At 33.0% G+C, this 23980-nt stretch overlaps 2 protein-coding genes and 1 long non-coding RNA gene across 5 annotated transcripts in view; 2 read left to right on the top strand and 1 right to left on the bottom strand.

Annotated features, from left to right (window-relative positions):
* Positions 1–51: 51 nt before the first annotated feature.
* Positions 52–8214, top strand: LOC105425691 (uncharacterized). Of its 2 annotated transcripts, none has more exons than XM_025217903.2 (6): positions 52–402; positions 474–1194; positions 1348–1486; positions 1594–1712; positions 4247–4341; positions 5091–8214. In XM_025217903.2, exons 1-6 carry the CDS (start codon positions 368–370, stop codon positions 6364–6366), a joined length of 2385 nt encoding a protein of 794 aa, XP_025073688.2. In that variant the 5' UTR covers positions 52–367; the 3' UTR covers positions 6367–8214. The 2 variants fall into 2 exon arrangements, with proteins under 2 accessions (XP_025073688.2, XP_011634863.2); XM_011636561.2 differs by having other exon boundaries at positions 54–402; positions 474–1191.
* Positions 6373–12581, top strand: LOC148936658 (uncharacterized). The gene is made up of 2 exons (XM_089077250.1): positions 6373–6508; positions 8729–12581. Exons 1-2 carry the CDS (start codon positions 6489–6491, stop codon positions 9078–9080), a joined length of 372 nt encoding a protein of 123 aa, XP_088933376.1. The 5' UTR covers positions 6373–6488; the 3' UTR covers positions 9081–12581.
* LOC105425690 (uncharacterized) overlaps positions 10582–23980 on the bottom strand; it is a 54778-nt gene continuing 41379 nt past the window's right edge. For both annotated transcript variants that reach the window (XR_016139363.1, XR_967680.2), the window contains exon 3: positions 10582–12960. This is a non-coding gene — a long non-coding RNA (uncharacterized LOC105425690). The remainder of the gene's footprint in view (positions 12961–23980) is intronic.

The raw sequence follows: 23980 nt of genomic DNA, 5'->3' as shown, positions 1-23980 counted from the left end.
ATTCGTGGTCACTTATATCGTTTCTCGCGTGAAACCATCATCACGATGTGACATACGACGAAAAGTCAATTCGGACGAACTTTTATCCGTTTTGACAATTACAGTTTCATTTTCGCATCCTGTCGTGTTACCTTCATGGTCGACGAGCGTCGATAAGCTGAGATAAAATCTCACGCGTGACACGATCGAGCGCGCGAGTCGTCGATGTAGCGCCGAAAATTGTACGATCTGTCACTCCGTCACATCGTCGCGCTAGGAGCTCAGGGTGTATCTCGTGACGGCGAGCGTCACAGACGAGGAAAACTGCACCGAATCGGCTTACCTAACGTCTCATCGTGCGGATGTCGCGAGGAGCCGGGTCCTCTTGATGCGGATCGAGCCGCCTGCCGGGATGGAGCAGAGGTAAGTCACATTTCTGTCGCTCAATCGTGGGGGTTATGTTTTGGTGTCAACAAGACGTTCTTGATGTACAGGTTGCCGAATACGTCGGGACCGTCCCGTCAGATTCCTTCGAATAATTTGAGAAAGAGCAAGAGACGATCCAACCGCAGGAACAATCTGCTGGACACAATACTGGACACGTGGCCGAATGATCCACAGAACAATCAGGAGGGTGATCTGGTGGCTGGCATGGAGTACCCTCCACGAATGTTGTGGCAATCGACAGGTGTACAGCAGAATGTACCGGGTAACGGGCAACGTCTGTTCACCGCTATGTCAGATCCGAGTGTGTGTGGCTATTCGCCAATGCCAATGACATATGCCATGCAACCGGTCTCACTGCCAACGATGTACAGAATGTATCAGCCGATGCCGGTGCCAAATATTAGAACCGTCCAGAATAGACACAGGCATCACTGTAACAAGTATTTGGCAAATGTTCGTCCCAATGCCAACAATACTATCGTAAATGGTTATGGGAATCTGCAAGAAAATGGAATTCTAGAATCCGCTGTACATATCGCTCATCAAAATGGAGATTACGCCAGTTTACCATCCACTGCTAACAAAGATAGTGGTGTCAATAGTGATGAACTCAATTCGGAGCATAGAAGATACTCTGATCCTGGTCTGGGACCCGCTGAGAAATCGTCTCGCTCCGACAGTGATGATTCTGATAGTATTGAGAGTGGGAGTTCAATAACGACAATTAGCCGTAGTAATAAGCTTGTCTTATCACTTATTGAACAGGTAGTTAGTAACTATCTAACCTCTATTTTTTCAAAAATATATTATTAAATATCTATTCTTTTTACAATTATTTTAAATAATTCTAGCGGTATAATGTTTAAAATATAAAATATATTTTATCATTTATGTAATATATCTCTTCCAAATATGTTATAGATGACAGAACTAAAAAAATGTAACAGTCAACTATTTAAAGAACTCACTGAAACCAAATCAAGTTTAGAAAACGTAAAAACAAAATTGTCACAATGTAAACACAATACTCCTACGGATTACCAACCTGGAATGTTATCAGGTAAAAAAAATAATTTCAAAATATTTTAACATTCATAATTTTCGTCATTAGTCTTATATTATTATACAAAATAATCGTCATATTATTTTTATAAAATATTGTTTCAGAACTTATATGTGAAATTAGAGAAGCTAATAGAAACTGCGAAGAAAATTTAGGTATAAAAATCAAGTCTATGATAGAAGAAAAATGTAATCAACAAGCAAAAGAAGTAAATGAGCTAAAGGTATGTATATAATTCCGGAGTTACTATTTTTCTCTCTTTATATATTTAATTCGAGATGCTACTATGTCTTTTAATAATTTCTTTATATATTAATTTATACATGAGCAATTATTCCTGTTGAGCGACGTTTAATTATAATATAATTTGAAAACCAAAATATTTTTTCAAATTTTGCAGTTTTTTTTATTTTTAAATATATAATCTATCAAAAGTATTAAAAAATATTTACATTTTAATTAAATATTTAATAATTATATACATTTAAGTAATTACCATTTTATAATATCACACACAAAGAAAATATAAAGAAAACTAGTATTGCTTTATAAATAAAATAATGTATAAGGCGTTACACACACACACACACACACACACACACACACACACACACCACATAAATTTGCTATGTTGGAAGAATATGGGAACAGAAAACAAAAGCAATAGACCTTTTTCTTGTGCCACACATTCGTATCGTTATGTGATTGAGATACGGAAATATGAGTATTCGGTTCAATATTTTCGGCATTTGCTCTTCCGAGTCACGATCGTAGATGTAATGTTTGCGCAGACGTTTTTACATTTTGTTTGATTAGGACAGCCAGGTGATCGTAGTACCTATCGGTCTTTTTTCAACTTTCCCTCTCTCAGTTATCATAGATATGCGAAATCCTTACAATTGATTTTGTTTCCGTTCTTTTGTGTATGCTTACTTGCTCTCCTTGTTTATTAATGATCTCTATTTCAATTAATTTTACTGTTTTAAACTATTTTTATGATAGAATTCTTTTCATATTTTTTCTTAATTATGGGATATTGCTAAAAAAGATATACGATATGTAAAATCATCTTTAAGCACTTAAATGTAAAATCATCTTTAAGCACTTAAAATCATCTTTACATCTTTTTATTACGCTTTTTATTTTATATATTTTATATATGTTACATGGATTAAATTATATTGATAATAGAAGAAAGATTACGAACATGAAATGGTATTATACGTATTATCGTATATACGTATTAAATTAATCAATTCAAAATCAATTTTTTTCATGTATATATAATTTTGAGTTGTATACATTAGCACAAACACACAAATATGTCGTTATTACATTACATACATTTGTATGTATAATGTGTGTGTGTGTGTGTGTGTGTGTGTGTGTGTGTGTGTGTGTGTGTGTGTGTGTGTGTGTGTGTGTGTGAGTAGATTTAACTACATAAAAGAAAAAATTGCATTATCTAATATAAATTATATTCCATCGTAAACTGTATCGTTCAAGTTTGTAATCAGCATTGTAAAGCTTGATCCTTTACTATATGTGCCATTTCAACACACGTTATTACAGCGACATTGCGATAAATATAAAACTAAATGCAAAAATACAATATTTAAATGCAATAATTATACAATAATTTTATATTTCACGAGAGAAAATATATATATTTGGAATTAAAGAGATCACAAGATTTTTTGATGCTTTTTGAAAAATCGATCCAAAGATTTATTCGAAAAACGTATCAGCCGATTAGGACTATGCGAGTGGACTCTGTATGGAATAAGGGTGAAGGACGGTGAGGGAAAGGTCGTGTCGTAGAGAGACGGCTGATAAAGTCGGCCGATACCGGAGAACGCAATGTAGACATAATACGAAATATCCGTGACGCGTTAAAAGTGATTAGGTTTCACATAAGGGCATCCGCAGCGGGCAGAGTGTTGCAGAGGCGAAAGAGAACAGGGCTGGGACCGAATGGGATGGGAAGGGAAAAGAAGGGAAGGGAAAGAGGATCGAGTAAGGGTGGAGAAGGACAGAGCGCACTTAGTGGCTGTCAGGGGCCTCTCCCTTAGCCTCTCCCTCTTTTTCCTCTTTGCCGTTCTTCTCAGGTTTCAACCATCCATTAGCCTCATCAGCCGAAGCGATGGCCGCCACCGCCATGTCGCTTGCATATTGGCAATCTCGTAATTGAACCTCCGGGACCTACTATCTCCATGTTCATGTAAATTTTATTGCATGTGAGAGCCGATCAAGGTTGCTATAGCATCTTTTTCTTTCTTTTTTTTTTTTTACGTATTTCCCAGCGTGTTGCGTTTACCTTTAAACAAGTCAAAATAAGTTAAAACAGATAAAACAAAATTATATTCGATAATTAATTTTGTTTAATAACAGAGAAGTTTAAGAGAAGTTTAGGAATATAATTTAGAAAATTTTAGGATAGTTCTATCGAGAATAATTAATGTCAGCTTCATTTATAATCAGTTTGCGCATTTTTACGAAACAAATATATTCTTCATAAATTTTTTATAGTAAGTACAATGAAAAATTATTAGTTAACAACAAAATTTATAATTGTAAAATTATTTATTTTTCCAAATAGACTGATTGGATAAGTGAATGTTATTTTACCGTGTTCTAAAACTTTGCCTTTGATAATGTCATTTTTCCGATTATTCGTTTTAGCGATAACGTTGTCTATTAATAGTTGCTCTAACATTAATAGAATTGCGATTAACGTGTATATATTTTTTGTTGTAGAATCAATTGGAGAAATTTATAAGAGAGAAAGAGGAAAGCGACGAACGTGTTGCGAAACTGGAGGAAGAAGTGACGGTGTTGAAGCTGAGCGCGACGTAAGTAAACTTTTTAGCATTTGTAAATATTTAGAAGCTTGCTTTATATTCCAGTATTTGTTTAGTAACCGACATTGTTCCAGTGTACAAAAGATGATAAAATAAAGTACACGATAAAAATTCCGACATATGTTTGATAAAATTTGTCAGAAAATTGATTTCGATATATTATATATTATTTCTTTATAATCATCCATTTATTATAACTCTTATATATTAGCTTTAGTTCTATTTTTCATTCATAATCCTCACGCACACAATAAGAGCATCTAATTTCTAGCAAATTTATCCATGACAAATTTTGCGAACAATTATTGTCTAATGAATGAATGCGTCCAGTTTTGATATATCATTTTTATACGATTATTAAATATTGCGTGAACTCTATATCATTGAAAATACATTGGGCAACAGTTTTCAAAATAGTTCATCACTTTCTGTTATAAAATTATGTGACTAAAATAGAAGTCAAGTGAAAGTTATCATGAATAACGAAATGTTTGAATCAACAGTTTTGGAATTGATATTTATATCCAGATATTTCGAATCACTATTCATAACTTCTCTTGATCCGTTTTATTTTAACCATAATCATCATTTCAATTATTTTTCGCTATATTTTTCGACAAACTCCAAATTACTTTACAATATCCATAACTCCAATTAAATCGACTCGCTGTTCCCGCAATCAACGTCGAAGTTCGTTCCTGGCAAAAACGGAAAAAAAAAATCAATTCTATTCGCACTAGCAACGAAGGCCGCGAGATTGCAGCCTTCGAGGAGGAGACTCTGGCGCTGCGACGGGAGCTCCAGGAGGCGCGGGCGTCCAGGACTCTGGCCGAGAACCACGCGGCAAAGTGCGTAAACTTTGCGGTATCCAGATCTGTCACGCCTGTAACTTTTGATACGCCCTGTATGACCAGCACCCCCGTGCGTACCGCTCTTACCGATACTCTCTCCTTGCTCTCTACCGTTCCATCCGTAATATCATCACACACATCCTCCGCCTTTTCCGTTCTACGTTCCCGTCCCGCGGAGGTGGCGGTTCTCCAATCCGTCTTGGAGACGGCGAGTCAAAATTCTGGAACAGACTCCGGATCCGTATTTCGCGAGGATTCTCCACGCCCGACGGGAAGTGAAGGCAATCGGTGCTCTGAAACGTCTTCGACGTCTTGCCAAATTGCCGTAACTTGCATAGGGAAGGATGATGTCACGAATGCAATTGGAATCGAGTCTTGGAATAATATAGAGAAACCGAATTCGAAGAATACCGATATTGAGACTCTTTGTAAAAAGAGTCCGAAGAGAGAGACTCTGTCCGCGGTGCAGTTTGACGATTATTTGATTTTGCGCGATCAGCAGGAGGCACGTAATGTTGACGTAAAAAATGATGATAAAGGAAAGCCGTCGGCGGTGACCGACAAGGAAAAGAAAACGAAATGTTTAATGACCGAGGAGGAAAGGACGACAAAATGTTTAATGACTGATATTCTGAAAGAATCTACTGACGATCAGCTGGCGGAAAAATACGCGGAAGTAGAAGTGCCATCGATAACGGAAAGAGATGAAACCAAAATAGATTTTGGGCCATTAAGAGTCCTCGAAGAATCAAAAGATCTGTTCGATGAACTGCTGAACAATATCAACAAGTCAGAAAAGTTGATCAATCGCTCGTATGACGACAAGTTTTGGAAAAAGCTATGCAAGTTTCAAAATCAGCGAGGTAGCTTTAAGAAATCACGACGAAAGAAGGAAAATTTGAAGGAGGTGTATGATATTACCAGTAAATACTACACAACTTTATCGTGCTCCTCGAGCTCAAACGAGGGAAATTGCGACACTGCAAGCGAGGACGAGAATTGTTATCCCGATAATTGCGCGAATCGAGCCATCACCGAAGTGCCGGACGTCGTTGTGGTCGGTGGTGGTTCCATCGTGCCGAAAGACCTCTGCTCAACGAGAACCCTGACCTCCAGAACCCAAACAGCACCTTCACGTGCCACCTACACCACCGCCTATATCTAGGTGGCGCGCGTACGCGCGGGGCCCCGAGCAAAAAGATAAAAAGAAAGCCATACACCATCCTACTCGTCGCCAATATCCGCGAAAAAGGGGCTTCAAGGGGCTTTTTACTAGAGGCTACTACTATGTACATGTCGAATAGCACGTAGGTTTATTATTCACTCGTCATGCATGCTTTTTCGTACACGCTCGTCATACTTACGCCCCCCCCTCCCCCCCGGCACTTTAGGAAGAATTACGTCACTCCGGTATCGAAAGAAGATTCGTATTCTTGAACTTGATAATAAATTAGTTGCGTTCGGGGAACGATCTAAATTATCAGCGCTATCGCGTCATATGTCTATCTTTGTTATATGTCTAATGCTATTATATGAATGCTAAAGGTAGAATGACACAATAGCGTTAATAGCATATTCTCCGAATGCAGCCATTATATCAGGCAAATATAGTTTATATGTACAGCAAAAATAATTACAAATAATAAGCAAAAAATAATTACAAATTATTTAACAAAAATAAAATATTTATTTTACTTAAGAAATTTGCTTTTTGAAAAATCATACGTGTACACGGGGTATCTTACAATTCATGGATCATCTTTCAGCAAGTAGAACGAGTTAAATTGAATAGAAATCTGTTACTATTTTGTAATTTTTGCAGTTATAAAAAGTTAAGTTAATAATAAAAATTTTCGAATAAGCGTATATAATGGCAAGATGCCATAACTACTTGATGAGAAAAAACAATGCAGCATTATGCGTTATTCACAATTGCTATTGTTGTTGGTAAAGTATCTTCAAATATTTTATCGCGCAATGTAATATCCTTTTATCCATACGCATGCTCGTTCGTGGACTTTTATTAATTAATATTTAAATTAAGAAACTCGCAATGATAGAGGATTCTCGCTAGCATATCCCGCTCTATCTGTTTATGAAAAGTGATTCGCGAATTATGAGACGTCTTATAGTTGATTGATCAAGTTCTCTTTTACAATTATTATAACTTGTTAATAACACAATTTAAATCCTAAGTATGTAGTTAATAATTATTAATATAGATACCGGAATAACGTAATTCATCTGCGCTATATGCGCTACATTTTCGCAGCATTATTTTCGTATTTTTGCTAACCGAAAATAGCCGATTTTATTGTAATTATATAAATATATTGTTCTTTTTTTTATATAAGTGAGATATCTTGTATTAATATAAGAAATTACAGAAAGGGAGTAAAAAGAATAGTAATTGATTAACATTAATCAACCAAAGGGTAGACCTCGCGTAGATCGATGTTCCAATTATTGTTTAGGTAGACATTACAACATTATCATTATTCATTGAATGCTTATAAAAATTTTACATTGTTAACATTCATGAATATTTACTTCATTATCTTATAAAAAAAGTAGCCCTAGATATATGTCAAATGTATGTAAAAAGCACAGATATGTGTAATAAATATTTTTTTTCGTAAATTTTTATATTTTTATGATATTATAATGTATACATTAATTAAATATTTGTCTAAATGTTTGTCAGCATGGCTTCATCAGCTTCATCAGCACGCTTTTATTTGTACTATATCTTTTTTACGTTTATATTGTATATATATTTTTATACATCTGTTATATTGCTGAACATATCATACTGTTAGTTATATTGCACGTTCCTGTTTCCTCAAGCATAAAAAAAAATTTGACGAAATAATTGCTACTGACATATCTTCTGCGTTCGATAATTTTATGTAACTTTCCTTTAGTTTGTACTTATATTTATTATAATCTCTATAATTTAAAATAAATATTGTATCGGTAAAAATTAAATCCAAAGGTATGTTTTTTCCAAATATGCTTTCTTTTCTCATTTTATGCCATTTCAATTATATAAAATATTTTATCTTGTAATATTAAACAGTATAATAACGATAAAAATAAATTTTTAAAATAAATTTTAAAATAAATTTAAAATAAATTTAAAATAAATTTTTTCTGGATTGTGTTATACATTTTTGCTTTCAGTATTATCTCATCCGTATAAATTGTCAACTATCATGAGAATAATCCTACTTGCATGCACACATTCTTTTCATTCTTCAAAGATCCATCGATCTTTTTCCCTTCCGGAGAGATTTTAGTGCACGCTTCGTCTGGATGTCACGCACCGAATCGCATCGTTTTCTTCTGTTTTCTAGCCGGCAGCATGGCTTTTCGCTGAAACTTTCGCTTTACTCTCTGCTTAAGAATTTGTTGGGCAAGTCTTTGGATGCATTAGCAAATGTTTGGATGCATTAACGATGGAAAAAACGGCACGTTTTCAAGCCGGCACGAACGAATGTAACGTGACACGAAACATAATTTGTCAGACTGGAGAAGCTGGTGGAGATACTACGTAAAAAGGTGAACGGTGCCACGGCCACAGAAACCGTAAGCAGGATTTACGACGTCCTGGCTTCCGATGTGTGTCCCCTTCCTGAGATCAATCAGACCGAGGAGCCAGCAAATCGGGCACCGTCATCGTCGTCGTCGTCGTCGTCGTCGTCGTCGTCGGAAGACGAGGAGGACAAAGCGGGGAATGGCAACGATAGCAACAACAATGACGATATAGAAGAACTAGATACAAGAAGTGTCAGAAACGCGTCAATCGCGAGCGACTCCATAGTTACACTCGTGATAGACAGTAATGTAAATTTATCTGGACCCGTGACTGACCTTTGATCATGTGCCGGAAGCGCGATTGTCTTCTAAATGCTGCGATGAAAGCACTTATCTTTGAAAAGACTTTGAGAAATCTGTGGCAATTGTGTAGAACCACTGGTTAATAAACGGCTCGATGAAAGCTCGATGTAAGCAATTAAAAAGAACATTTGAAATGTTTGCTCTTTTATAAAGTTATTGATGATGAATATAGAAAGAGTAAACTATTTTGACTTCATAAATTCACAAATCATTAATCGTATTGACTTTTAATGTGTAATTTAATCTGAGACTTTCTGTTTATTAATACGTATAATAGTCGCTGTTTTTTTCGACTTGCCAGCGATTTCCTTAAAAATATTCAAATAATTACTTTCATCGTAACATACTGATCATGTACCGCTTTTCTGTAATTATTCCCGCGCGTTGTTCAAGTACTAGAGCATTCTGTCAAAGATACTATCGAGTAAAGCTTTATGCACATCATCATGGTCTTCACTCGCGATCGTTATTCACAAACGATCATTACATATCTTCGATTTCAATCCAATTGGAGAATGAATAATGATTAATAAATTAACGACTAAGACACTAAGATTTGTTCATTAAATTATGTATTTTCGAAATAATTATTTATTATTATTATTATTATTATTAAGCGCTATTCTAATTATTAAGCGCGTATAATTTTGTTGAACGTATTATCATGTGAATGTTTCTGTACAATTTTGAAATCGACTAATTGGAAGTTAAACAAGGTATAGATGACACTTATTTTGCGTTTTGTGGCATGATGCGACTAGAAGGGTTCAAACGCATGATCGAATATTTTCAAGACGTGTGATTTCACAAAATTATATTTTTATATTATTTCGTGCAATTGCATATGTGGCGTACAAGTTTTCTTGTTACATGACAAATGTTATATTTTCAATCTATACAATCGCTGTTCTTTGTTACTTTGCCTTTTCCTTTCTTGCATTTTGCATCTTTCCCTTTTTACTTTAGTCTTCGCTAGCCTGATCCTTTACCGTAATTACCATCGGTACAGATTCAATATAGTACTTTGTAGCAATCTGCAGCATAGTTTTCCAAACTTTTGAACGATTACATTTTTTACAAGCTACATATTTTTATATCTATAAATTTCACCAATTAATATAAGTTGAATGTTACACATTAAATTAAATTAAATTAAATTGAAGATAAAATCCTCGCTCATCTTTGAGAATTTGGACCGCGAATGATTAACGTTAATCTTTCTTATTCATCTGTTATCTTACCGCATCGCGGTATCTTATCCACTGCTCATTAGTACAGATAAGCTTGCTCATTAGTACAGATAAGCTTGCTCGACAATCATCATGAAAATATACTTTCGGCACATAACACGAAAAAACATAACGTGTATATTAAACTTCCTATAACATACCAGTATTCCAATAACATACCTGTTTATATTTTTCAATTAAGCACGGGTATACAGATTTGATGAATATTGATAGATTACATATGAAAATACTTTTTAATATCTTTTTCAAGCTTCTTTCTCTTCTATTTATTCTTAATCATGCACACATAATTCTGAATATTTACACGGAAAGTTATGCACAATATGTAATTTTCGAACTAGGTACTAAACTAAACTATTCTGTTGAATACATATATTTCATATTTTTATGTAGTTTTATTTTGATTTCGTATTCGATAGCAGCTATGTTATTTTTTTCTTAGTCGTTTTTCGTATATTTATTCGTATATTTATAAATTATAACTAGGTTTCGTAAATTTAAGAAAATTTTGAAGGTACTTACAAATTTTTTATCATCATCAATTGTCGCGCGCGAGAGATAAGGTGCTACATTATGTAAATGAATTTTATAAGTATGTTGCTGATTGGCACAGTTACCTCATTATTGTACGATTTTGCCAAAAAATAAGTTTTTAAACAACAATTTGATCACGGTGTGCTACGAAAAAACATATAAATTAAAAATCTTAGCTGAGATGTTAATTCAAGATATTTAAGAGCTACGAATTTTATCACTCTGGGTAAAAGAGTCTATTTTGCAATGTTTCTGCCTTTGAATCACACTTAGACTATTATATAGTTGCAAGTTTATACATACAAGTTTATTTATCCACCTATATCGTCGCGTCTTCGTCGGTTACTGTTTACACATAGATATTTTTACGGATATTCTGCGGTTTATTACGGCAGATATTCCTACCAATATATTTCCCAACTGGCAATAAATACGTAGACGTAGTTTTACGAGTGATAACACACTCTAAGCATATCGTAAGCAGATACCGTGTCATATTTTGTATAACTTTTTGTAGAAGTCGACCGAATAAATTTCGCAATACTAACTTCTTCACGTGGATTGATTAAAACTTTACATCGTAACAGAGGTTTAGACTGTATAATATAGTGTTGCAGCTCCGTAATGAGCAATCGTTCCGTTTACTTCATCCGTTTTACTTCACGCAAACCGATAGAAATTAATTTCTGCTAAACTCGTTCCGACCTCGAAATAATAAGTTATTGTTGCGACAAGGTAAATCCATCCGAACTTGTTCGGTAAGTATCAGACCTATCCGAACTTGTTCAGTATCAATCCGCATCGCAAATCTCACATGTGCCTCCATATAAGATGAAATGATACATAAAATCCATTTATCTCAGTTGTTGGTTTTGTTAAGATAATTCCGCATTTTTTATTAAAAATAACTGGTTAAAGGGAAGATTAACAGAAATTTATGCATTCCGTCAAGTTACATTCTTTATTTTTGAAATCGAAAAATTTCAAAGATATGTATTATTCAAATACAATGGAATTTATACATTCCATCATTACATTCTTTATTTTCGAAACCGAAAAATTTTAAAGATATGTGTTGACTGAAATATAGCGGAACTGTTTTTTATCTTTTTTTTTTTTGTTTTGAATATCAGGGATTAATAGTATAATTCAATTCCTAGTGCGAAATGAAAGCATTTATCTTATACGCTTCTTATTCACTTTTGTCTTAAAAAATAAATTATTTAATGTTAAAAGAATTAAAAAAGAAATAACATTCTAAAGTAAGTAATCTAAAATAATATTTTTAATTAATCCTTGATTTCGAAGAAATTTCGAAGAAAATTGATAATTTAGCAGCATAAATTTCTATTAGTTCTTTCAATTCATCGATCGTTTATAAAGCAAATTTATTAAATAATCTCTAATAAAATTTTATGTAAATCTTAATCGTTTTATCTATTTATTCGTATAATGTGGAAAATGAAAAAGGCGTTTTCTGAATATTTCGAGTGACTTATTAATCAAAAAATAAATTTAATCTAAAACATTCACAATATTATGTAACGCGTATACGATGTAACACTATCTTCTTTAGCGAACTCGAAGTGCCATTAGAATCGAGCGTAGCTCAAGTTATTCTATTTTCGATTATATTGCGAAACGTTGTAGAACAGCGTGGAATGTATCAAAATAATCTGAATAAAATTACGTATTTTATGAAAATATTCAATTGATTCAATTATTTATGAAAGAGAACCGATATTATTACATATAATATTAATAAAACATTTAATTAGTATTTTATAGTAATTTTTAAGTAATTTAAAATTACTGCAAATAATGATGTTTTTTATATAATAATCTTTTCGATGTAATGCTCTGTTTTCGCGAATGATCTCCCTTAATGAATTACTAGGCCGTTCTCTCATCATTCTCTCATTTTCCGATGGCTCTATCAAAAGTGTTTTCCTACGTGTACTTCGCTTATGTACGGGGTATCCTCCGAGTGTTGTGATTAGAGGGATCCGGAAGATGTTATTCTTGCGTATGGATGTTTATCTTTACGCGCTGCGCAGCCTCCCACGAAGATCGAACTGAAACAATAAAAGGATATATCGATGACGCGATGTCACTTATATCCGGTGTGAAGATAAATAGCACAAGCGCACTGTAAAGCTCATTTTGTTCGAATTTCATTTATTTTTAAGTTCAAACTTTTTATAAGGAAATTTTAAACAACATCTAAGATTTTAAAAGCATATATGATAAAAATTAAATCTCTTGAATTTAAGATTTAACTTCAACTTAAATTTCAGATTTTGTTCATTCAACATTTACATTTTTCTTCTTCATTTTTCTGTCTGAAGAAAGCTTATTAATAATGCTATAAGTTAGACAGAGTAGAGAAAAAGTCCCTCTGAAATATCTCGATAACAAAGTATTTTTGAGAAAAATGTTTTATACAAAAGTTGTAAGGTTTTAAGAGACGTATCACATTACAAGATTAGTATGACCTTAAATAGCATTGTCAAGACTTAAAAATCACTTAAAAATTTTTAAATAAAAACCCCCATTTTTTATTGCATATTTTTAATTCATTGAGAACTTTCCAAAACACTATAACAATAACACTAAATACTTTCTCCTGCAGGATTTTCCGAATTATGAGACATGAATACTTTGCAAGACATTTTGTATTTTATATCAAAATACTGTAACATTCATGTCTCAAACTCGGAAAGTCCTGAACGAAAAAATATTTAATTATAATGTTTTAGAAAGCTCTCAAAATAAGCTACGAAATAAGCTAACCTCTTGAATAAGCTCAAAATAAGTTAAGAATAAAATGCAATAAAAAATGGAGGTTTCCATTAAAAGATTTCAAAGTAATTTTTACATTTGATAATACTATTCAAAGTCATACTACCTTGCTACATGATGTGCGCCTGTTAAAACTCTACAATTTTTATATGAAATATTTTTCTCAAAAATTTGTTATCGAGATACAGCTGAGGTCTGAGACTTTTTCCCCACCTTGTATAATGACATGATATTTTTATTTTATTGACTCATAAAATTTAGATAATATGTACAAAGCATTTATTACGTAGTTGACACAATATGATAAAAAAAATTAAATAAATTTAGAATATAGTAAAGCAGAATATAATTAAAATTGAAAATATTCAGTTGGAGAAAAAAATTTTGTTTTTGAATTGTTTTAGTATGAATATAAAATAGCAGTATATAGCAGTATATATAGTTTATCCTTGCATGATAGACTTAATTGCATAGCATGTAAAATGTCTTTTTGTGAAAGTCTGTCTTTTTTAGAATAATGAAACCCTTCTAAAAAAAAGGGATTCAGAAAAAGCAATACCCTCATAAATCGATTATCATTTTACGACGTTATTCTTTTCACAGTTTTTTTTTTTCTTTTAGGCGACTGTTGGTCCGTAACCATAAAAGGATATATTAGCAAGTATCTGGCTTTAGTATCTATTCGGTATGAATGGTTTTTTTTTATTGCGCATCATTTTGCTGATGTATTTTTAGTTTTTAGTTTTAGTCCTCTAAGGATTCAATCGTTTGTAAAAAAAATTGTATTGTCTAATAACATGTTGTATTTTGAGACATGCTAATCATCTTTTTAATAATAATAATAATATTGGCAATTTAATATTAATAATTATATAATAATTATATAATTTAATAATTACATTAGTTTTGTTGTTATTTAAAGTTTTAAAATTTATTTCGAGACTTCTTGTATTTTATATATATATATGTGTATATATATATATATATATCTTTTCTAATTTTGTAAGAAGTCTTCTAAAAATCTTAGTATATTATTAAAGTCTATGTAATAAAAATTTTACTACGAAAAAAATATAAAAATAATATTCCTAAGTATAGTAGTTTTTCTTGTTGCATTAAGAAATATATTTAGTATATTCTATATATATAAATATGTATCGAATTTATTTTTATCGATATTGTCGAGATATCAATAATTTTTGATATGTAAAAATGGTCAATAAAAAAATTTTTGGGAAAACTTCATCTTTAATCATTTACATGTCAACAATTAGCGATATCTCGATGACATCATTAAAGACAAACTCTACGCGGGGAAGATTACCGTGTACGCGTTAATTTGGAGACGTTCCCCCATCCAATTAGCTAGCCGGCGGCTCGGACATTTTTTTCAGAGGACATCCACGATATAAGAGTCGTAATTGCGGGCGACGATAACGCGCGTTCTTGTTACCACAACTATTTTTCGTTCCGCCTATTTCCGGTGACTACGCCCGTTAACGCGACGATTGTCCAGGTGAGGGAGAAAGAGAGAGAGAGAGAGAGAGAGAGAGAGAGAGAGAGAGAGAGAGAGAGAGAGAGAGAGAGAGGAAGAGAGAGAGAGAGAGAAAAGAGAGCGACGAGACGATCGATATTTCACGAGGTAGTGCTCGTTTGCTCGTGGGAGCGCGGGTCCTCGGATAATTGAAAGCTGCCGGAAAAATCGTGCGAGTCATCACGGTATGAAGGTGGATCGTGGAGGGTGGAATTAATAAAATTGACTCGACGCGGAAGTGGCGGCTGGTTGACGGGGGGTTGGCTGCGGCCGCTGGTCGAGAAATCGCTGCCAATTCGAGGCGTTTGATCGGCGGCGACTCATCCACCACCTGCCTGTCTTCCAGTATTCTCATCGATCGAATTCGACCAATTCTGTGCGATACGATACGACTCGTTAAAAATGAAATTCGTATCTATCTGCACTTAAGGTTAAATGTGAGTATTAATTCTTGGCTCGTAACAATATTCTTCAAAAAGAAAATAAAATTCGAAATTATATGATAACGTAAAGTAAATTTGTATGTCTCTTTTAGAATCATAATATCAAGTTTTTTATATTTTTTAAAGAATTATTTTTAATGTGTTTGAACTCGAGATAATAAGACAATTCAATTATGGGAGAAATATTATAGATTTATATTTGATTATATTTATTTTGTCTATTTTTATATTATAAAGACACATATCTAATGTAGATATATTCAGAAATAAAGAAAGAAACACTTTCGACGTTTGTTTAAATATTTAGTTGAGCAGATTTTAGTTTAGCAAATTTTAAGACGAAACTTAATTATCATGATTTAATTATCTCATAATCAACGTTTCACGGAAAAGTTCAAATCTTTAATGATTGTAAAAAATACCGATTCAATTTTGATTGAAGAAAAATTTCGCAAATTTCGGTGTATGATATACATATCATCTTATAACGAATGTATCGTATAAACAAAATATCGTATATATACAAATAAAGATTGATTTGTGATTACGCGCTATTAACAAGTTAGACGCGCCGAACGGAGCAAACAGAGCGAAACTTCTTGGATTGGCCTGATGGCCTGCTTGCAATTTTTATATCTCGCAACGTTTGCATTGAAACGGTGAAACAGAAATTTAACGAGAGGACGATAGACGGGAGCGCTCTTGTTTGCACAATCGATTCGCCACATACGTGCTTTTACACGCGCGCTGTAGGGAAGGTCCTTTCCGCTCGGAAAATATCAAAAATCTCCCTGGACCCATTACTCAGACGAGAAACATTACGAAATGTCGCATATACTTTTTAACGTTTTCATGTCCATTATTTTAATCGGAATGCTCCAACCGTAAAAGGAAGAAAACAATACATCTATTTTTCTTTATATCAGAAATATAAATTACACAGAATGACAGATACATAGTCGTTTCTTATACGTAAGATGGCATGAATTGGATTTTCAATCGTTAAATCTCAATACATCCAAAATGATGAATTTGAAAAATTGAAAATCTTGCCAATGTGCTTATCTCAAAATAAAGCCACGCATTACGTTACAAAATGATATGTTCATATTCATAAATATTGAAAATAAAGCTAATTAGGGTAGAAGACCGAGATAGATCTGGATTAGAACTGGTATACCTATAACCAAAAGAATATTAATAATAAAGATTAATAATAATATATATAGAAATATTAATAATAAAATAAAGCTATAGATAATTTTTAATGACTGTTTTTTAAGTTGTGAAAGATTAGAAAAATAGTCTTATTTCTTTCCAAATCACAATTAAGGAAATTAAGAAATCAATGAAGTTTGTTTAATAATTTAATAGCAGTTCCTTACGATATCTTTGAACGCACAATAAAAATTTTCAGCGAGCTTCTTAATAGCAAAAGGGTACTGCTAGATAAGCAGTATACCGGTGGGTGAAGATATGAAAAATTGATCAATTAATCGATAATGGAGAAGCCGTACCGTGGCGTCGCTGTCTTGCGTAAAGATATTTAGAGTGCTTCGCATGGAATTTTCGTGATTACGCCTATCCCCGAAGAGCTTTTCCATAGGATGAGGGTGCAGTCGATAATAGTCGTCGATCTCGCCTCACCGACACGCCGAGGGAATGAAAACGTGCGACGAGTCTATTATTTTTGCCTTGGACCGATCGAGGGTGCGCGCTGCGGAGCCCGGGTTTTCGTCGGAGATAGGACGGCCAGCGAGATTCGGGGATCGCAAATCTGGGAAATCCACGGTGAGGCACGCACAGCACGTGACTATCCGGTCTGCGCCACGTTCGCCACCGATAAAGCACACACATCGAAAATATCGTTTTTTAAGTGGCTCAATATGCCCCGCGATGCTACCGTGTCCAAGTTTGTTGCCCCGCAGCTCAATCCTTTTGACAGTCGAAATTCTAAAATTTGTAAGGATATAGTAACAAAAATGATATTCTTCTTTTGAAAAATGATAGAGTTCTAAAAAGCTCTATGCTCAGACTTAGATAAATTTTATTGGGATTTTTTGGCATTTTTGTGGAATTTTGTTAGCTTTACAGTAATAAAACAGAAATTTAATTAAATATTAAATATTAAGTATTGCTACAGAAGGACAAAAAATAAATCTGTCTCCAGCAGACTCAATATCGACAAATACGTTGTATAAACGGTTAAAAGTGATAACGTTTTATTTTCTTTTTCCATAGCATATGAGATATTCAAGATAAGAGTTAAAATAGATAGAAGCATACTGCAATTAATATATATTTCTTTGAACTTTATTTTCAATAGATTCGATACATTATTTATATATCATAAATTATGACACATAATTATGTGTAAATATATTTCCCGAAAAAATATCTTAAAATGTTTAGTAAACCTTGAACCATTTATGATAATTAATAGTTTTCTATCTATTCGTACAAGCTGAATTTATAAATATGCTCTCTGTGGATGAATCTCATTTTCGAATGCAAATTACGATATCGTTCGCGACGTGAATGGATTGCAAATATCCAACGGCTATTATCGGATAATTGCCGTTTAGAATTAATTAACATTTAGAAGCTATCGATGCTTTACTATTTGCCGACTTTCCGGCAATATCGATATGCAATTCGCTTCCCCCATATACGTCTCCCCTTCTCGATTTTGCAGACATTATTTTTATATTAATTGATATACAAGTACTATGTCTGAACTCCATACATATGTGTATTTTATGAAACTTGCTATATTTAAATTGCAAGAATAAACAAGAATAAATTGAAAGTATTTTAATAATTTCTTTGTGTTTGTTTATATTTCATTTTTCCTTTAAACGAATTTTGAAAACATAACAGGGAAATAAAGTTAAAAATATAAAAGCGGTGTCACAAATCACGCATTTGAAATCTAAGATGAAGAAGAAAAGTAATTCAATAAGAATTTATTTTTAGAAATTCTGAACAGTGCCTTAAGTTTTTAAATAAAGATAAGAAATTTGAAATCGTTCTTTATATTTTTTTTCACAAATATGACAATGATTTATCTGAGTCAAAACATTCATTATTTACATTTGCCTTAGTCAACTTTAGACCGATTATATACATGTTTTCTATTTTATAGGATTAAGATTGATCCTCATTTATTTTGAAAGGAAGTGTTATAAGCCATATAAATAAAATAATAGTATTCGTCAAGGAAAAAGTTAAATCTAGTGTTAGAATTTATTTTTAAGATTCATCCGTCACTTTATACCTGTACATATCTGTTATGCTCTCTTTTTTTACACCTTCCTGACTGTTAAAATTTCCAAACTGTCGAAAAATTGACCTACATCACACCACGCCATGTTTGGAAGACGTGCCACGAAGATAAATGTACCTGTTTTTCTTCTCAGTATATAAAACGCTGATTTCTTGATACAGTCAGAGACGTCAAGACACACCCGATTTTCTTTTTTTTTCTCTACGCGAAATATTGACTTCACGGGTACAAGTGAATCCTTAGGACAACAAATCCGTTGATGTTGGGGATTTCCGCAATTGCGTGCGACAGGTATGTGTACCACGTACAATCTTCTGTCCATCCAGGATGCCCATCAAAAATATTTTTCTAGGACAAACCGAAATCTGTCATAAATGTCTAAGGATACAAAGACTCAAATCAAATCTGGAGCATCTAAAATATCCTAAATTTAAGAGCATAGTGTACACTGAAGTAGGACATTGACTTTCTAGAGTTCTTTAAACATTTATAGAAGAATCGAAATTAAAAAAATTTTTTTTTATTTTGGATATTTGATAAATCCATACCTATGATGAAAATTAGAAACTTTTACCATTAATTTAACTTGAAGAATCACTGTATCGATATTGACAGCATAAAGTTTCTCGATGTATGCAGAAAAAGATATAGAGATACTTTTTTACAGAAGCGAGAATTTTGGAATCTATCTTCGATAATGTCGAAAAATAATCTGGTGTTGAAAGGCTGAAATGAACGGATAAGTAAGTGAATACAAAAGGATGGAATCTAATGTGAAAGATCTTCGTCTTCATAAATATACGATTGCCCTTTTTGCGGATGTACGAAGCGAGCGCCATTCAGACACGCAATACAACACATATAGAAAAGGAATGGAAACGAACGAAGGTCCGAGAGAAGGAAGGGTGGTATAACGTCCTTGTGTGCCTACGAGTTATCACCGGCGTTTTAATAATACGAGAAGGGCGAAAGAAAGAGAGATGAGAAAGAGGACCACCCACGTGGATCCAGGTAGGATCCTTTAGGAACTTCACAAAGTCGTGTTGGACCAGCCGGCCGTTCCTCTGCGTTCTGTCACCCTCTTTGTCCCCCCCCTTATAAAAATGACAAAACACTTTTTATCAAGCTGCCCCGGGACCGCGGACTTGCACCTTTTCCGGTTCACGAAAGTTAAACAATCCCAGGCACACACTAACTCGATCGTCGGGTAATATACCCAATGATCGAGCATGAGTATATTATTTGGTTTACATAAATGTTTAATGCGTCACGGAATTTGGCCGTCTAAAACCCAAATTTTCCGCTTTATTTGACTATTTTTACGCCTCTTGAGGTCTAAAAGTACAAAAAACGAAAGAATCACTTGTACATTGACTATTGTTCTTTAAATTACATCGAGGCAGAAATAATTTATAGAAGATATATGAATATCTTAAAACAAGGATAATCTTTCATAGAAATAAACATAGAAATAAAGAGATAATTTTTTTTTATTTTTATATATAGTATTTTCTATTTTTTCTATTTTTTCACGTCATTAAGGATGATTCACATTTTAAAGAGTGCCAAGTCATATAAATATGTATATAAAATGTAATACTTGATTGATTTAATATCGCTGAATGAGCAATAATATATTTGCGGCATGCGATTACGTCATAATCCATTCGTGAATAATAAATGAGTCGTTAATCAACCGTGTCAAGTAAAAATTAAACGGGGCAATTTCGAGCAGATAAAATTTTCAAATACACCGCTCTAGGGCTGGTGCACCACGAGTTTGCGTAATCACGCAATATAACGCATTCGTCCCTAGTTGGGACAGTAATGAAAATGCAGTTAAAAAATTTTACCTCGATTGCGTCGATTACCTCGCAATGAAAATTATACATACAAATAGTATCTAACAAATTTTTTAACAGCTGAATTTATTTCAAAGAATATCTCTTTGAAAACTTTTACGAATATAGTAATTGATATTGCGACTTAAATTCAAATATATAGCAAATCTTATCTCAACAACTATGATATTGCGCGTGTGTGTGTATGACAATATTTTTATATGCTTTTTAATGTAAAGAAGCTATTTGAAACATTATTCAAATTTGAATGTCTTGTAAATATCTTGTCTCACGATTCAATCTTAAAAATCAAGTTTCTGTTAAATTAAAATTGATTTAAAAATCTAAAAATAAATTTTTACAGACAGTTTGTGATTGAAATTTAATTTTTTTGCCTCGTTCTTTCCTTAAAAAAAAAAAAATCTCATTTAAAAGATTTATTCATTTTCATCGATAATTTCATAATTAGTCGCCTACATTGTCCTGGAGGTAAGATTTTTTTCAAAATACTTTTTTATCTGTGCAAAATTATCTGTTCGTTTTTATCTGTGCAATATATCTGTGCATTCAATTAATCGCGTTTACACACGGTCGTTGAGTGCTCGATCGGGCCGATGAAGGCCCGCGATACGCGATAATCTAGGTCAAATAGCAAATCGCTGTTTAATCGTAGATTAAGGATTTGCACTAACCGAAACAAACAGCTTCTCTCTTTCTCTCTCCGTCCCTCTTTCTCTCTCTCTCTCTCTCTCTCTCTCTCTCTCTCTCTCGATTGCGTGTGCTTGCGTTCCAAGGGGCCAAGCGGCGCGGAGGGAGCGATTTGTTATAACGAAGAGAACGGCGCGCCCGGCACAATGTAGTCACTTGTTTACAGGGACAATATTTTCATTCCGCAAACAATTCGTGGCTCGATAAAGACCCGGTGTACAGGTGGGTGCTCGGTGAGGATCTAACGTTGTAACGAACGCGCCGCTGCTCGTTTGTGAACGGGCCTGTATATACGTATACATATTGTATACATGTGTGTGTTTACGAATCTCTCCAGTAAAGTATTAGCCGACTCTAAATGCTTGAATCATCGAGTTGTATGCCGTCAATTCTTCGACATCGTGGCGTCGGCGGAACGATATCCCGCGATTTTCTTTTCGCGCCTCGCGGATCGGATCGGATTGGATTATAAAGCCATGAACGAGTCTCCGCTGCTCATGGGGGATTTCGCTTTTTACGCAAACTTAATGTGAAAGTTATTTAAACAGCACTTCCCGTGAATAAATAAAGAGCACGAAGGCGAGGAAAGACTCCGAATCACGTTTACCACGTTTACCACGTTTTCGAGATATGATTTATAACTTCGAAGATACTACGACTTTACTAAACTGACATTCGAAGAATTTTTGCATATTAAATCGCATGCTATTTAAGTAATATTATGTTATTAACAATTTTCCAATTATTTTAAAACATAATTTCATATGTATTTTTAATTAAGTTATCAGACATTATTTTAGAAATTTTAGAATAGAATCCAATTCAATACATATGTTACAAGCATATTAAAGATATAGATAAGATTCTTTTATTCAGCCTTTGAGAGCTAAAATTTCCCTAATTATTTCTGAGAAAATAAAATCGAAAGTTCCAAGATATTATAAAGCTTATAAAAAAAAGTGAAAGTAAATACCTACCTAAGTAAATACCTCAATTTTATAAAAAAAAAGTTATGAAAAAAAGCATCCCGTGTATTCTTCCTTTTTTTCGCATTTCCTTTCTTTTAAAAATCTTATCTTTTTGAGGTTTAGAAATATAGGTAAATATAATAGAAAAAAGACATACATAAAAAATGCATACATGTTCAGAGACTTAATAATCTTTACAATATATTTATGCCTGACTTTGAATACGGATGTTGTTGTCTTGTTATGGTCTGCGATGATAACAAATTTTGATACGTACAAGATATACTACTTGCCAGATCATAAAATGTACGTAAAATCAAATTATAGGTCTTTTTCTTTTTGATGTAGAACACAGAATAATTCAAAAGAACCAGGTGTTAATGTGAAAAAAATGTGTGATTTATAATGAGGAATTTAAAGATTAAAATTTCGTAATAAAATTTCGCTAACAATGCTTTCATTGATATCTTGTTGGAACGATATTTGACAAATAGTATATTTACTAATATAAATATTGATCTATATATACACATATATATATATATATATATATATATATATATATATATATATATACATAAATATACATATATATACATATATATATACATATATACATATACTAACTTTTGTATGTCATCGACAAATTATCTTTCAAATATCTTTTAAATATTCCTATTCAATCAATATAGGAATTATTTTTTTATACATGCCAATTTTTATTACATATCTGATTAGGTAAATAATTGATTTGTTTTTTTGCAACGGTACAATTTCCTCACATCCTCTATTTCTATAATATACATTAGTGAAATACTTATTGCTGTTCACACTTGGTTTCGACTAAAATATTTTCGGCAAACTCTTTGTCGGAAACATCAATGTAATGGATTCATAACGGATTACGTGCACAAAAAAAATCAGGTATATATGTTAGACCAGGTATACGATAATAAAACATACCCTCAAATCTCAGTTGCAGATCCATGAGACTTCTCAAAATTTATGAGCGCACAATTAGTCTCTTAAATATTTTAATGTTCTAATGTAGTAAAATCTTTTTGAAAATAAATAAGAAGACGGTTTTATATTGCTTTCTTTCTTATTTCTTTTTTATAACATGATGCCATAAGCGGAAATTTCGCAACACGAAATTATTTTTTGTATACTTTCTTGCAACTTTACTTGCAACAATTGTGTGACCGTAGGAACATCAATAAAAAAAAAATCGTATGCACTATCTAGCATGATCGTCGTGTGCTGACGGTTACCCGACGGTTAATGGGCGCCATGTCTGAGGACGCCGTCGGGATCGATCCGCAAAATGACGCAGCTATTCATTTCGTTGTCATAAATAGTTTTTAGCAGCCCTTAATGTATCGTATAAATGTTCATCGTCATCGTTTTTGTGTTCTTTTACAAGGATTAAATTGTAGTAAAATTGAAAAATTGAAAATTCTTTTCTGAGTTTCACTTTTATTAAAAACGACATTAACGGATACAAATTTAAAAT

The sequence above is a fragment of the Pogonomyrmex barbatus genome, unplaced genomic scaffold (genome assembly GCF_055798465.1).
Source record: "Pogonomyrmex barbatus isolate J1 unplaced genomic scaffold, ASM5579846v1 scaffold2, whole genome shotgun sequence".
Lineage (NCBI taxonomy): Eukaryota > Metazoa > Arthropoda > Insecta > Hymenoptera > Formicidae > Pogonomyrmex > Pogonomyrmex barbatus.
Note: the sequence above shows the minus strand (reverse complement) of the source record. Positions and strands in the feature narration are given on the sequence as shown.